General features: G+C 41.2%; 1 protein-coding gene across 1 annotated transcript in view; it reads right to left on the reverse strand.

The window, feature by feature from the left end:
- The window catches only part of TMTC1 (transmembrane O-mannosyltransferase targeting cadherins 1), a 378,921-nt gene that overhangs the window by 114,747 nt on the left and 248,679 nt on the right, over positions 1 to 15,495 (reverse strand). Inside the window, exons 11-13 of the mRNA XM_053718806.1 lie at positions 12,667 to 12,810; positions 5,750 to 5,858; positions 5,477 to 5,579 (exon numbers count right to left, since the gene is read on the reverse strand). Of these exons, the coding sequence (XP_053574781.1) occupies positions 5,477 to 5,579; positions 5,750 to 5,858; positions 12,667 to 12,810 (356 nt within the window). The remainder of the gene's footprint in view (positions 1 to 5,476; positions 5,580 to 5,749; positions 5,859 to 12,666; positions 12,811 to 15,495) is intronic.

Genomic DNA, 15,495 nt, shown 5'->3' on the forward strand with positions numbered 1-15,495 from the left:
ATATCGTTATTACTGCACTGAACACTTTACAGTATCATTTATAATAATACTGTGAGTCACAATTATCATTTGAGTACTTCACCTTATTATCTGTCTGTTTTCACGTTAAAATAAAATAAAATTGAACAATAAGGATTAAAATGTAAATTCAACAAACACAGATTTGACCAATATTTGGACTTACAACATTGACGTTATCCGTTATGAAATTTGTACAAATAACGCTGCAATTATTGGTTTCAGAATTTATTAACTGCTGAAATCAGATAAAGGGCCTATTTTTTAGATATTTTATGACAAAGCTAACACCGGTGTCATTAGCTTCCTTTTTTTAAACCTGTAAAGATTGCAAGGATCTTTTTTCTATAAATCAACTCTGTGGAACATAATATTTTTATGAACAATTGTTCTATATTTAAATAAATTATTACTATACACTTGTAATTTGTTTATTAAAACAAACTTGTTTGGGACATAATTATACTGTATTTACTCTTAAATACATTTGCTAAATAATTTGATCCTATCCAGATAGCCCACACAAAAAATAAATAAATTATGCTTACCTGATCATTTCATTTCCATCGAGGGGAGGAGAGTCCACGGCTCTTTCCTGAGCTGATCTTCCAACCGTGAGATTGGAGCAAAAGAAGAAGAGCCCTCGAATGATCCTCTGCGAGACTGAGCGAAGGTGCCTGGATTAGCATGTCATCCAGATAGGGCGCCACAGCAATGCCTCTGGCTCTGGCCACTGCAAGTAGCGCCCCCAGAACCTTTGTGAAGACTCTCAGGGCTGTCGCCAAACCAAAGGGGAGGGCCACAAACTGGAAGTGTTGGTCCAGAAACGCAAATCTTAGGAACTTGAAGTGGTCCCTGTGAATTGGCACATGAAGGTAAGTGTCCTTCAAGTATATAGTTGTCATGAACTGTCCCTCTTGAACTAGGGGCAGAATAGATCTGCTCGTTTCCATTTTGAACGATGGAACACTCAGAAACTTGTTTAAACACTTTAGGTTCAGAATCGGGCGGAACGTGCCCTCCTTCTTTGGAAACACGAAAAGATTTGAAAAGTACCCTAGACCCCTTTCTGCTTGGGGTACTGGTACAATAACGCAGAGAGAGTAGAGATCCTTCACACACTCTAGAAAGGCCTCTCTCTTTACTGGTCTTGAAGACAGGTTTGACAGGAGGAATCTGCCCCTGGGCGGATGGGATCTGAACCCTATCCTGTAACCCTGGGCGACAACCTCCAGAACCCAGGGGTCCTGAACGTCCTGTAACCAGCCTTCTGAGAAGAGAGATAATCTCTCATGCTGATTTTGTCTCAGCGGGCTTCTTGCTTTGCTTAGACTTGTTCCAAGAATGAGCCGGCTTCCAAGTTCCCTTGGACTGGTCCGCTTTCGCGGTGGACTGCTGGCACTGGGCCTTGTCCGCACGAAAGGGACAAAAAGTAGATCCTTTAGGCTTAGCTTTCTTATCCTGCGGTAGGAAAGCTCCCTTGCCTCACGTAATCCAATCCTGGACTGAACAGAATATTTCCTTGAAAAGGCAGGGACAACAGCCTCGACTTAGAGGTCATGTCTGCAGACCAAGACTTTAGCCACAGAGCCCTGCAAGCTAAAATAGAAAAACCTGACACCTTAGCGTTCAGGTGAATAATTTGCATATTGGCATCACAGATGAAAGAATTGGCGACCTTCAGTGCCTTAATCTTATCCTGTATCTCGTCGATGGAAATCTCCCCCTCGACCATTTCACACAGGGATTCACACCAATATGTCGCAGCTCCGGCAACCGAGTCTACAGCCGCTGCCGGCTGAAAAACAAACCCTGTGTGTTGAAACATCTTCCTTAACATGTTTTCCAACTTTTTATCCATGGGCTCTTTGAACGACGAACTGTCCTCAAGGGCAATAGTTGTCCGCTTCGTGAGCGTGGAGATAGCACCATCCACCTGAGGGACAGTACCCTACAGCTCAAGCTGAGAGTCCGGAACGGGGAACAGTTTCTTAAAGGAAGAAGAAGGGGAAAAGGAAGAACCTAATCGCTCCCATTCATTCTTAATAATATTAGCCATCTTAACAGGAACCGGGAAGGCCTGAGGCACCACCCGGTCCTCATATACCTTATCAAGCTTAGGAATTGCAGGTTCCTATGGAAGCTTTGGTTCTGGAACCTCCAGAGTAGCAAGCACTTCCTTCAGCAAAAAGCGCAAATTCTCTATCCTAAACCTAAAATCAGGCTCCTCCGCAGCCGGAGGTTTAGATGACACTGACTCTGACCAAGAAGGGGCCTCCTCCGAAGAGTCGGAGTGGGCCTTGTCATCGTATAACGCCTCTGATATTTCCAGCGGCGAAGACAACCCCTGGGCCTGGCCGCCATGATACGCCCTACGCTTAGCAGAACTTGGTAAGACATGGATCACTTTCTATACCGCTGTTTGCAGCTGACCTGCAAAATTTGACGGCCAACGAATCTCTCCCACAGGAGTAATGGTTGGAACCCGGGGCACTGCATGTGCAATTGGAGATGAATGCAGGGAACGCACCTCACAGGACGGGGAACCCTCAGAGGTGGACGGCTCAGTAGTACTAGACATCCGCTAACTTTTAGATGTCGTAACTTTATTAAGGCATGTGGAACATAGTTGAGCAGGCTGTTCTACCAAAACCTCCTCACAATAAACACAGGAATGAGACCTTGATAAAGAGGGAGAATCCTCTAACGCGTCAGAGTCCTCCACAGCTTGCGCTGTTATTATGGACTAGATTGACAATAAATAGGCACCTTTAAAACCTCCAATGGCTGGGGCACTCACCACCTCCTATGACCCGGACTACAGAAACTGTTTTGTCTCCTGCGCCGCTGATCAACAGAGGAAGAGAGATAGCCCCACCCGGTCACATGGAATGCCTGGCAGGACCGCCCCTGCCTAAGGAGAAAATGCACCAAAAAAGGGCCGTGCAATACTCCCGTAAGTCACCTGAAAGTTCCACACATTGCCAGAGTCTCATCTCGCACATAACGCAGCAATGACACAATAAACAATATCATGTATAACCCCCCCCCCCTCTTCAATAATCCCCTTTCCAGGAATGTTAACCCTTGATTCTTTAAAGATAAAAGGTGTCACACTGTGACCCTGTCTTCTGTGTTATCATTATGTAATAAAAAATTAAACGATTTTACCAGAATCTACACCGTGGAAAAGGAACACAGCCCTTCAAGTGTGACAGGTTAGTAGCCTCGCTCCTGACATGGACTTGAGTGTAAAAAGCATGCAGCGAAATTCGTCAACACTGATTGCTTGTGGAGCTGTTAATATGAGTCGTGATGGTTTCGCAGAAAGACTCTCCCTGCATCTCCGGACTTTAACTTTCGCCCAGGCTCTCACTGAGAGGCTGACAGGACTACTTAAAACTCCAGTCCCAATGCGAAGAGTACTACCCTACATAAGAGACTACTCCGATCTTCGGCACTTCTCTGCCATCCTCCTGTGACGAAAGGCAAAGAATGACTGGGGGATGTGGGAAGTGGGGGGAGTATTGAAGTCTTTGGCTGGGGTGTCTTTGCCTCCTCCTGGTGGCCAGGTTCTTAATTCCCAACAGTAATGAATGAAGCCGTGGACTCTTCTGCCCTTTAGATGGAAAATAAATGTCAAATTAAGGGGTCACAATCTAAAGTTAGAGGGTAGCAGATTCAGGAGTTATTTGAGGAAGCATTTTTTTACAGAAAGGGTGGTGGATTCATGGAATAAACTTCCATTTGAGGTGGTAAACACAAAGACTGTAAAGGAATTCAAAAATGCCTGGGACATGCATAAGGCTATCCTAAGGAAAAAGTAACATGTAATATGGGTAGACTTGATTGGCATTTTTGGTTCTTATCTACCGTCAAATTCTATATTTCTATATGCAGTCATAACACAAATAGTTGTAAAAGCTTCTCTTTGTTTAGAAATAGTACAATTAGAAGGCCGCTAATTGCAGCTGCGCACCACACCTGAAATTCCAGTCCGTGAAAGTTTAATCATCTTGTAAGGTTAATTTTTGCTGTAGTGTAGAGATTACCCTCCCACCTAACACCTCCAACCCTCAATCCCTCTCAAATAACTCTCTTCCCTCCCTCACTGACCACTCCATCTTAGAAACTGTCAGACAGTCTGCCAGTAAGCAGTTTTATTTTTTTTATTTTATTGATCCCTGCTTAACCCTTCCACCTCTCTGAACCCTCTCAAACAGCTCTCTAACCCTCGCCCCTCTTACTAGACGCTACCATAGTATGTACTGGCAGCTGTCTGACAGCAGCCAGTTTATAGAAACTTTCTTATTTTTTTTAATTATTTATTAATAAAAAAAAAAGTTTTTGTAGTGTAGGGAACCCCCCTTACCCCAGTGATTGTTAATATGCCCCTTCCCCCCTGTTATAACATGTTTCTGGAGTGTAGTGGCACATCCCTCACCAAATATCCTTTCTGAAGCGTAGGGAAACCTCTTCTTCCTCACCTCCTTCCCTCCCCGCTCCTGAGATCCACCTCGTCCCTCCTGCCCTTACACACCACCCATGGCATAACCACAAGCCGATGCAGAGAGTGAGGACTGCAGCAAGAGCCAGACTGTTGGACATAGGTACTACATCAACAGGGTTCACTAGGCAAAGTACTTTGTGCCGTAGTACCTACGTCCATTTGGCTTAAAGGGACATGCTAGTCAAAATGTAAATTAGATTAATTACATCTTTGAAAAAAAATATATTTGCAATATACATGTATTAGCAAAAATGCTTCTAGTAAAAGTTATTTCTGTTTTCAAGTTAACATTTTTCTCTGCACGTGCATGTGAAGCATAGCTAGATATTGTCACTGCACCCACATTTTTAATAATGCAGCTGCTCAGATCACCACTGAGACTTCTATCATGTCAGCAATTAACAAATTGAGTCATTACCAGATAGTACAAGCACCTTAGGCTCTCTGAGCAAGTGTTGTGTTTAAAATGCTGGTGCACGGTGCACTTTTGAAACAGCTATAGCTTTTATTAGAAGCATTTTTGCTAATGCATGCATATTACAAAATTGCTTCTGTTAAATACCGAAATGCACCCATGTGGTTTCCAATTTTGGCTGGAATACCCCTTTAAGAGGTTAAATAGGATGTGTTTTTATTTATCAAAAACAGCTGTTTCACAAACAAAAATAAACACAAAGGAGTATGTTTCTATACATTTAATACAGAGCACCTGGTAAAAAAGTAATTGCAAATATAACATTTTACAGTACAGTGTCATTTTAAAATAGATAATAATATGGTAGATTGTATTGCAATTAAATATTTTAATAAAAATATTTTTTTGCAAAATTCTCCATTAAAGTTAATAGAGGGTTTTGAATATAAATACAATGATAAGCTATTTTTAAACCCACACAGAAAGCACCCCACTGTTTGTAAAAGTGTGGTCATGTACAGTACACAACTCACCAACATCAACCAGGAATACTCCATAATTATTCTGTAGATCGGAGCTATCAGCGCAATTTTTTATTCCGTCCTGATAAATCTCCTCAGCTTCCTTGTGTCGTTTCTTGAGGGGGAAAAATAGACAATACTCTGTGATTAAAGGGGAAAACAATTATAGCTACATAAAGTAATAATACTCTGTTCACCATCTGGAGAGAATAGGTTGGAAACTGAAATTGCCAGCGCACAACCAATCAAATTCAACAGATAGCACAGAGCATGTAAGATACTCACTTGGTCAGTCAATAGTGATCCAAGACTGGAATAAGCATCAGCAAAATAAGGGCCATGGGACAGGGATTCCTTGAGCAATATCTCAGCTTCATCATCTCGACCCAGAGTTCTGTATTGAGACAACATTACACCCAGCCATCATTAAAGGCTATTTGTGCTTGAGTGTTAGGTATATCAGCTAATTATCATCAAAGGCACATGAAAGTGATACACTTAATATTGAAATTAGTATTAATGTTAGAGTAATACTCTAATTTGTAGACAGTTTTATTATTATATAAATGTTCCTTTTTCACCATATATTTAACTCCTGAAAAGAGGTTAAACACATAATTAAAGTGATCTGTATTCATATACACATGGGAGCACTTTTGGCACCTGACATAGCCCTGTGCAGGTTTTTAAGAAATAGATTATAACTTGTATGTAAAAGTGCAACTATAGGGTATTCTACATATGTAGCTGTGCATAAAGATGCCATGGTAAAAACATTAACCAACAACTTGCAATATTAAATCAGCCATTGTGAAATCTGAGCACAACATAGCACACAATCAGTAGCACTTGAGGAATCATTTGGCCCATAGTTAGAAACAAGCATTTGTTAAATTGAATAAATTAGACCATTTTATTATATTTTTATGTCTCTTGACCTTTAATGCATTACTTCTAGTCCTTCTGACTGGACATGGTTAATATTAGGGGTGTGCATTTGTTTTGTTACAAATGCACATTCGTAACGAAAAACAGATATTCGTTTCGTTTTGGCGAAACAACCATTCAAATTAATGCACCAAGGAAAAGTAAAGAAAACGAATAAATACTGACAAAATTTGTTAGTATTTATTTGTTTCCGTTAAAAAAAAAATTAGGGCTAATAATTACCTCCAGTTAGTGCGGCCGGAACTCTGACAAGAAGAGGATTGGGTTAGCGCACTCTCCAGCGCACAAAGGTAAGCATAAACTGCTACAGGAGAACTTTTGACTATAGCTTTGAACCTTAACAAAAACGAATGTAAATGTTTAACTAAAATTCCGTATTCGTTTTGTTTTAAACTAAACGAATACTGAGTAGTGCAGCCAATGAATATAAGGGAAAAACAAAATGTATGCTTACCTGATAAATTTCTTTCTTTCTTGACACGGTGAGTCCACGGATCATCTTCAATTACTGTTGGGAATATCACTCCTGGCCAGCAGGAGGAGGCAAAGAGCACCACAGCAGCGCTGTTAAGTATCACTTCCCTTCCCACAAACTCAAGCCATTCGACTGAAGGAAAGGAGAGAAAGGAAATAACACAAGGTGCAGAGGTGCCTGAGGTTTATATAAAAAATCCCTGTCTGAAAAAAAAAGGGCCGTGGACTCACCGTGTCAAGAAAGAAAGAAATTTATCAGGTAAGCATACATTTTGTTTTCTTTCTAATGACACGGTGAGTCCACGGATCATCTTCAATTACCCAAGCTAGAGGACACAGATGATATGGGAGGGACAAGACAGGTAACCTAAACAGAAGGTACTACTGCTTGAAAAACCTTTCTCCCAAAAGAAGCCCCAGCCGAGGCAATATCAAATTAATAAAAGTTAGAAAAAAACATTTCCACAGAGGTCTCATTTAAATACACCGCCCCAGCGGAGATGCTGAAATACTCTCAGGAGGCTGCTGTCTAGCAGGCTAATAAGCCCTACGATTAACACTTTGCAACCAGAGAAGAAAGTGGAAGGAATTTTCCAGCAATTATGTTTACCCAGAAAAACAAAACAATGCAGAGGACTGACAAAAGTCCTAATATGGTAGATAAAATTATTAGGCTCGTACAATATCTAGGATGTGCAACAGCCAATCTTCATGAAGAGAAGTATAGGACAGAGAAAGGCAAAAACAATCTCCTTTCTGTCCAAAAGGACCCTAGAAGAAAACCAAACTTGGTACAAAGAACTACCTTATCTAACAGTAAATACGAGATAAGGAGAATCACACTGCCACGCTGAGAATCCGGAACTCTCTTAGCAGAAGAAAGCAGAAAGAAACAAAACTTAAACACAGGCCTGATACTGACCAGAACCTGATAAGGATTGTACATCCGGCCCGTCCGCCAGATGCTAGGGTAAGAAGAGTACATAGCCACAGCTGGATTTGAACTCTTGATTTTAAGCTTATAAAGCAGCAAAGTTCACCACTAAGCCATTGTAGGACACCATCCGCCTAATGGAATTAGCCGGAATCTGACCCTTGAGAGATAACTCCTTAAAATGTGCTTCAGAGATTACTTAGCACAAAGTATGAATGTATTGGGTACATGCAAGCGCGGCCAATCACCTGCAAGGGTCTCAAGGCGCTGCTCATTTTATTGACCTCAGGAGGATGAAAGGTTGAATGGACCTCGCCGGGCATAAACCTGCAACCCTTGGGTTGCTACAGAGCTCAGCCACAGTGCCTTAGCAAGCTGAGCTAACTGTCAGGCTATATTAAGATACAAACATTCAATTTCCAAGTCGTCAACTTCAGAGAACGAAAAATTTTGATGACCTTCGAAACGACATCTCCACTAGATCCACCTACAGATCTTACGATGCCACGCAGGAGCAACTAGAAAACCATTCTCTCTCCCTCTTAAGCTGAACGAAGACTCATGGAAGGAGAATAACCCTAGAAAAAGTCCACCTGAAGTTCCAAAGAACTGCCAGAATATTTATCAGAAAGGTATGAAGATCTCTTGACCTCAACCAAATTAGGGAACTTGGTGTTTTGACAAAACGCCATCAGAACCAATTCTGGTAAGCCCAAATTGGTTGTGAACCTGAAGAACACCTCCGGATTGAGGTCCCACTCCCCAAGATGGGAAGTCTGACTGAACAGAAATACTGCTTCCCACATGTCCACTCCATAAAAAAGTGGATGGCCGATAGACAGAAACTGTGAGCACCTGCCCACATAAAAAGTCTGAAACACTCCCTACATGACTAAGGAACTCGGAAATAAAATGATTTAAGTCACAGAGGCTATACTGTCTCAAGGTGCTGCTCAGATTAGAACCCGCTAAACTGGGCTTGGACACTGAGGCCAAAAATTTAGATCATTGTAACTCTCACAATTCCCAAATGATGAAAGGGAGAGCAGTCCCACGGAACCAACGTCACTGCGCCTTCAACGAGTCCCAGAGTCCTCCCAGCCCAGCAGGCTGGTGATTACAATCACAAATGCCCAGGAAGGTCTCCGAAAAATTAGTGCTGAGACCGAGATTCCTGAAAAACCACCAAGGGAAGAGACTCTTGTTGTCTATATCTGTTCCCAGAGACATCCGAATATTCCCCATTCCTCTGACTAAGCATGCCTAACTGCAGAGCTCTCAAACGAAATACCACAATAGATTAAGTCCATCCCCCTCTGTAGCTGAGATAAGGGACTTCTTTCCCAGCTCCACTTCCAAATGTGAGCAAGATAAAAGAAACCTCCGAATTAGATTTTGCTTGAAGAAGGATGGCGCCTAACCAAAAGGTCAGTCAGGCAGGCCGCCACTGCAATCCCAGAACCATTGTTAGAAAACTCAGGAAGCTGGGGCAAAGCCATTGTTGAACCACAAACTGAAAAAGTTTGGTCAGAAAGAAAAATTCTAAGAAGAACCCTTTAATGGGAACCTGAGAGTATGCCTCCTTTAGGACTAAGGTCATTATAAAATGACCCTCTGCAGCACGGCAGAATGGAGCGAATAGTCTCCATCTTGAAGGACAGTACTCAAAGAAACAATCCCTGTTCCAAAACTAGAACTGGACCATCACTCCCAGGGAGGAAGACCCTGAACACATTACAAGAACGAGTCTTGCCTGCCCCTAGGAGGAAAGGGTTGAATTCCAAATCGAAACCCTGGAATACTATATCAACGGCCCCTTTAGAGATCTTGGACCTTTCGTATCCAGGCAATACAAAGACTGAGATAGATTGCCCCCCCATAGGATCCGATCCTGGCTCGGGGTAAACCCTACCTGCTGAATGAGATTTAGCTGAGGGTTTCTTTAACGAAAGACAACATTGGCGACAGAAAGAAAAAATTGGCCCTTCACTGGAATCAGACCAGGCGTCGTACCAAAGGATGCCGCACACATGTCCATAAAGGTCTCCATCCAGAAAGAGCATCTATCTTTATCCGAATAATAGAGGCTCCTATAACTTTAAGTATCATGCTGATAATTAAAGGAGACAGTTTATTACAGACAGCAGATGGTAAAAAAGGAATCCTTGAATTCTCCCATACCTGAGAAATTCTTCTAGCAAAATCGAGAACAGGAGAAATCGTTACAAATGAAACCTAGTGTATATAAAAATTACTAGATTCTTGAGGAGTGACAACAGGAAAGTCAAAGTCTACCTCAGGCTTGAATCTGAAGAGAACTACTTCAGTACCAGATGAAGGAGTTATACTGTCTGAATCAGAGTCTTAACCCTCAGACGCTACCGACTAGCCTCCTCAACGGAGTATAAGAAAGGCAATATGTGTAGCAGCAAGCGGAACAGAGACCTTACTATCTGATTCATTAAATTTCCTCTTCCTCTAAAACAGGAAAAGCAGACAGAGCCACCAATGCCAGAAGATACCTGGGCAGAGAATATTGCAAGCAAATAAATCCTCCAGGAGATTGAGAGGAATCGCAGGGCACTGCATGTGATGCCATAACAAGGCATGGGACGTTTGCAGAGAAAGCTGTGGCATAGCCTAAACAGCATCATCCAGGGAGACATGAGGCTAAAATAATTTTTTGGATTAAATATTTAAAAATATTAAATTTATTAAACATGATACTGTCACTTTAAAATTAGAGACTTTTTTTTTTTAATAAAAAAATAAATATATACAAGAACAGGCCACTGTTCCATGTCTTAGCAAGAAGAAATTATTCATTAGATTATAATACTTCCTTAATCGAAGGAAAGAAATATAAACAATTTATATGTAAGTGAAAACTATTTAAAATAGGATATCATTCAGCCCAATCTTCCAAGTATAACCAGGACAATGGAACGTTTATTAACACAGGTTGGAAACCAAACCTGAGCTGCCAAGGAAAGAGTAAGACAAAATGCCCCCGTCCCTAAATTGCATTCATTGGCTGCTAATGTGTATACACACATCGTAACATAATTCAATTTCCATCCTCTTATCTGATTGACGGATGAAAAACATACAATTCAAGCATCTTTCTTTATTATTTAAACTGCTTATTGTGACATCGTAGCATATTTAAATTTCATCCTCACCGGCTTACAAACATTAGAAGTCTTTTCAATTTTGCAGCTGTTTCTGCACAAACTAAACACAACCAATACATGAGGCACGCAGAACGTCAGCTCCGTCCCGCTCTCTGCCGGAGAACAGGGCGGAGAAGACACAAGCACTCAACCACCTCGAAAATGGCGCTGCTCCCAAAGTAAAGGAGGCGTGGCCAACACAGAATGGAGCGCTACTAAGCTCTCTCTAAAACAAGGCTTCTTGTAAGACTCCCAGAAGCATGTCAAACAAAAATCACAAATAAAAACACTGCCACCCTCACACAGCTCCCATAAGAGAAACTAACAGCGGAGCAGGGGAATCCCAGAAATACACTGCGTCACATCATGATGTATAACACTATAAAGCCCCTAAAAAATGGCGCCAAGTACACACTCTTAACAGTCCCAGATTCATTCTCCCGGAACCTCCCGATGAACAAGGGAACTGAATAGGGCTACCTACTTTAAATAAAATGATAAAATATACTCTTCGCAAATAAAATTAGTCCCTTAGGTAATTAACTCCTTCCTTGCTGAGAAGGAAGGGAACAGTCTCCATGTCACATGCATAAAGTGCCTGCCACTGCCAAAACATCCATAAGGATTTGTCCCAATTAGAGGAGAGTTTTAACCCCTTCAGTGCCAGCCTTCTAGCCCCAGAAGAACAAAAGGCACTTACCTGAAATTCTAGCCGTCCGGCAGTCAGACGACTCACAAAGTTTGAGAGGATGCCGCTCCTCACAGAGACCTGTGTAAAAAGACAGTAAGCTTACTCAGGCTTTCTATACCAGGGCAGCAACATGTTAGGAAAACGCAGCAAAGCCCACTTTACAAGTTCTTAACTGCTTTAAAGCCACCACAACCCTGCTGAAGGGACTAACATGGAATACAGCTATACCCATGGAAGGCCAGAGCAATCTTGTCCAGACTTCAAAATAAAAAAATCTTGATAGAAGAATCTTAATCAGGACACCTCATTACTTCACCTCTTCCTTGTATTAGAGGCAAAGAGAATGACTGGGGGTTGTGGGAAGGGAAGTGATACTCTGCTGTGGTGCTCTTTGCCTCCTCCTGCTGTCCAGGAGTGATATTCCCAACAGTAATAGAAGATGATCCGTGGACTCACTGTGTCATTAGAAAGAAACAAATTTTTTTCTTTCTTTGTTACGAAAATTTCATCTGAAAGGAAAATGTCTCGGCTGCACAAGTCTAGTTTATATGTAAGGAGTGATATTCCCAACAGTAATAGAAGTAATAGAAGATGATCCGTGGACTCACTGTGTCATTAGAAAGAAACACATTTTTTTCTTTCTTTGTTACGAAAATTTCATCTGAAAGGAAAATGTCTCGGCTGCACAAGTCTAGTTTATATGTAATTTATATCAATGTCATGTTCTGTCCTGGCTTTTGAGTTCCAAGGGGGGAATACTGGAATGTTAGTTTACATGCAGGAGAGCCTCAGTATTACCCTTTACAATGAGCAGCCAGGAGAGGGCATTACATTAAAAAATAATACTTACGGTGATACAGTCTCTAACTGTCTCTATCACGACTAAATAAAAACAAAATGTATGGAGCAAGGGGAGAATTTTTTAAAAATATAAAACTATGCAAAACTAGAACATGCAAATTTAAAAAGAAAACACTATTACCTGAGGAGGTTGCCCAGATTGAAGAGTGCTCTGCTGTGCTGTGGACTAATATTTAGAGCCCTGCGGTAATACTCCTCTGCTGCAGTTGTATTAGACGTCAGTGTACCAAGGTTGTTAAGGGCACTGGGATGTTGTGGGTACAATCTGTGTAATGAGACCAATCATAAATCTATTTTAGTGTTTAATCTTGGGTTGCCACCTGTTCCATCTGTGTGTCCGGGTTTGAGTCAGACCCGGACATAAAAATGGAGCCAAAACCAAAAAAGGTAACATTGTGCATTTGCAACATAGTGTGTGAGAGTGTAAGAGTGTGTGATTAAGAATGTGTACGTGAAAGTGTGAGCCTGTGTGAGTGTGTGTGCATGAGATAGAGTGTTTGAGAGTGTGAATATCTATGTACGAGTGTAAATATATATCTGAGAGTTTGTGTTTGTGCTATTATACAAAGGGGACGATTTATTAAGCTGCTAATGCAGCGGTTTCCGCGGGAGCCTTCCGGCTCGCCGGAAACAAAAGTTAAGAAGCAGCAGGCCCAAAGACCACTGCTCCTTAACTTATCCGCCACCTCTGAGGCGGACAGCAATCATCCCGATCAGATAGGATCAGGATGATTGAAAACCCCTGCTAGTGCAGGGGGTGGGATTGCACAAGCATTTCACTAGAAATGCTTGTGCAATGTTAAATGCCGACAGCGTATGCTGTCGGTATTTAGCGATGTCGGGCGGACATGATCCGCTACAGCGGATCATGAACGTCCGACATTTAATAAATCTACCCCATAGTGTGTACACTGCAAAAAAAGAGTGTTTGGATTTGGACAACCGTAGTTTAAACAAATTTAGTACTAGATTACAAGTGGAACTCAACTCAATATTAGTTAACACCACTGAAGTTAAATCAATAGCGCTTTTATTTTTGCACTCATATTGAAAGTAACATATTAGCACTTGAGTGAAAGTCTAGACTGTGACGATATTTGAATGTTTGATAGTGTGTGTGTGTGTGTGCTAATACCCTCACATTTTTATGGGGGTGCACAGGAAAACTCATGTTGGCTATAGCATGAGCGCTAACCCGAATGTGACCTAAGTCAAAAATGTACTAAGCTGAAGGTGCAGTTCTAAACTAACTTTTACCCTATTAAATTCCTTAATATATATCTGTTTAAAACACTGCACACATACATACATGTGTACACAAACATACACATAAATACACATATACATACAAACATATATCTACACACATACATATAGACCTTTAAAAGCTTCCCACCTTGTCATACATCATATCTCTTTAAATCACTTTTTTTCAATAATAAACCTTGATTTTGTATTTAATATGTATAAATATGAGTCAAATACTTTATTTTAATATGGTATACATGTGTTTTATTATACATATGTTCAAACATTGACATTTTACTTCAGGACTAAAAAAGTGCTACATTTTGTGTTGTGCTTGAGCCACTTGTAATAGCCCACCCTGCGCTATCCATTCAAACTATAGGGCACACTAAAAAATTGTTGCCCATGTTAAGATTCTCTGGTAAACTTTTTTTTACCATTTACTTGTAATACCAGATTGTGCTTTATTCTTACCGCAGGTTCACCCTAAGGATAATGCGCTTTACGCAATCAGTTGCACTTCACTTGTAATCTACTCTTAGGGGCCGATTTATCAATGTCTGGCGGACATGATACGTTCTAGCGTATAATGTCCGCCAGACTTCACTGAATGCCGAAAAGCATACGCTGTCTGCATTTAACATTGCACAAGCAGTTCTGGTGAACTGCTTGTGCAATGCCGCCCCCTGCAGATTTGCGGCCAGTCGGCTGCTAGCAGGGGGTTTCAATCAACCCGATCATATTCGATAAGGCTGATTGCTGTCTGCCGCCTCAGAGGCAGCGGACAAGTTAAGGAGCAGCGGTTAACTCCTGTTTCCGGCAAGCCTGAAGGCTCGCTCAGAAACAGGGGTGTTCAGGGCCATTCGGCCCTTGATAATTCAGCCCCTTAATGTTTTAAGAGCACTTTCAATTGATAAATGTACCTAATAATTTATTTAAAATTTGAAAGTCTTTGTAATGATTAAATGTAGATTAAAGCCAAGATTGTCATTGGGCTCTTTTCTCTGGCCACAAAAAACACGACCAGATGTAGCTGTGGCTTTAGTGTTTTGACTGCTACATGCTTTTTCTTATTAGAACATACCAGTCAACTGTATAAACAGGTCTCTATTGTAATGACTATTATGTACATTATTGATATAGGACCATACAAACATTCACCCTCTGTGTTTAAGAACCAGGATATTCAGGAGCAGAGTTTATTAATACAAGAGCAACATTAGGACAATCAGTGAGCAGAGTTGCATGGATGAGGTCTGGGGAGGAGCTCTGTGTATGTTTTTTGTGACCTAGGCAGTGATGGGGCAGGAATGAGCTGGAAGGACAGCAGAATGAAGACTGACACTCATTTAAATTGTGAGAAATACGGGACAGTTGGAATCTCTACAATATGAGTACTCAATTCATTACTATCTACAAGTAGGAAATTGATAGCAGTTTAGGTAACTAGTGGAGAGAGGTATAGATGGTCTATAAATAGTAATATTCTTTGACATTGGGGACTTTTCCTGGAGGACTGTGGAGTGGGGTTTTGCTCTGATCTAACATATAAATAAAACTGAGCAGTGGATCTCAAACGGGCCTGGCTTTGTGAAACTCCTAGCTCACTGTTTAAATGCATGTTGCATCTCAGTTTTGTTACATATTATAAACTTAAAATGTATTTTATTTTATACTTTACAGACATCCTTAGCTGTTTGTT

This window comes from Bombina bombina, chromosome 6 (genome assembly GCF_027579735.1).
Source record: "Bombina bombina isolate aBomBom1 chromosome 6, aBomBom1.pri, whole genome shotgun sequence".
Taxonomy (NCBI): Eukaryota; Metazoa; Chordata; class Amphibia; order Anura; family Bombinatoridae; genus Bombina; species Bombina bombina.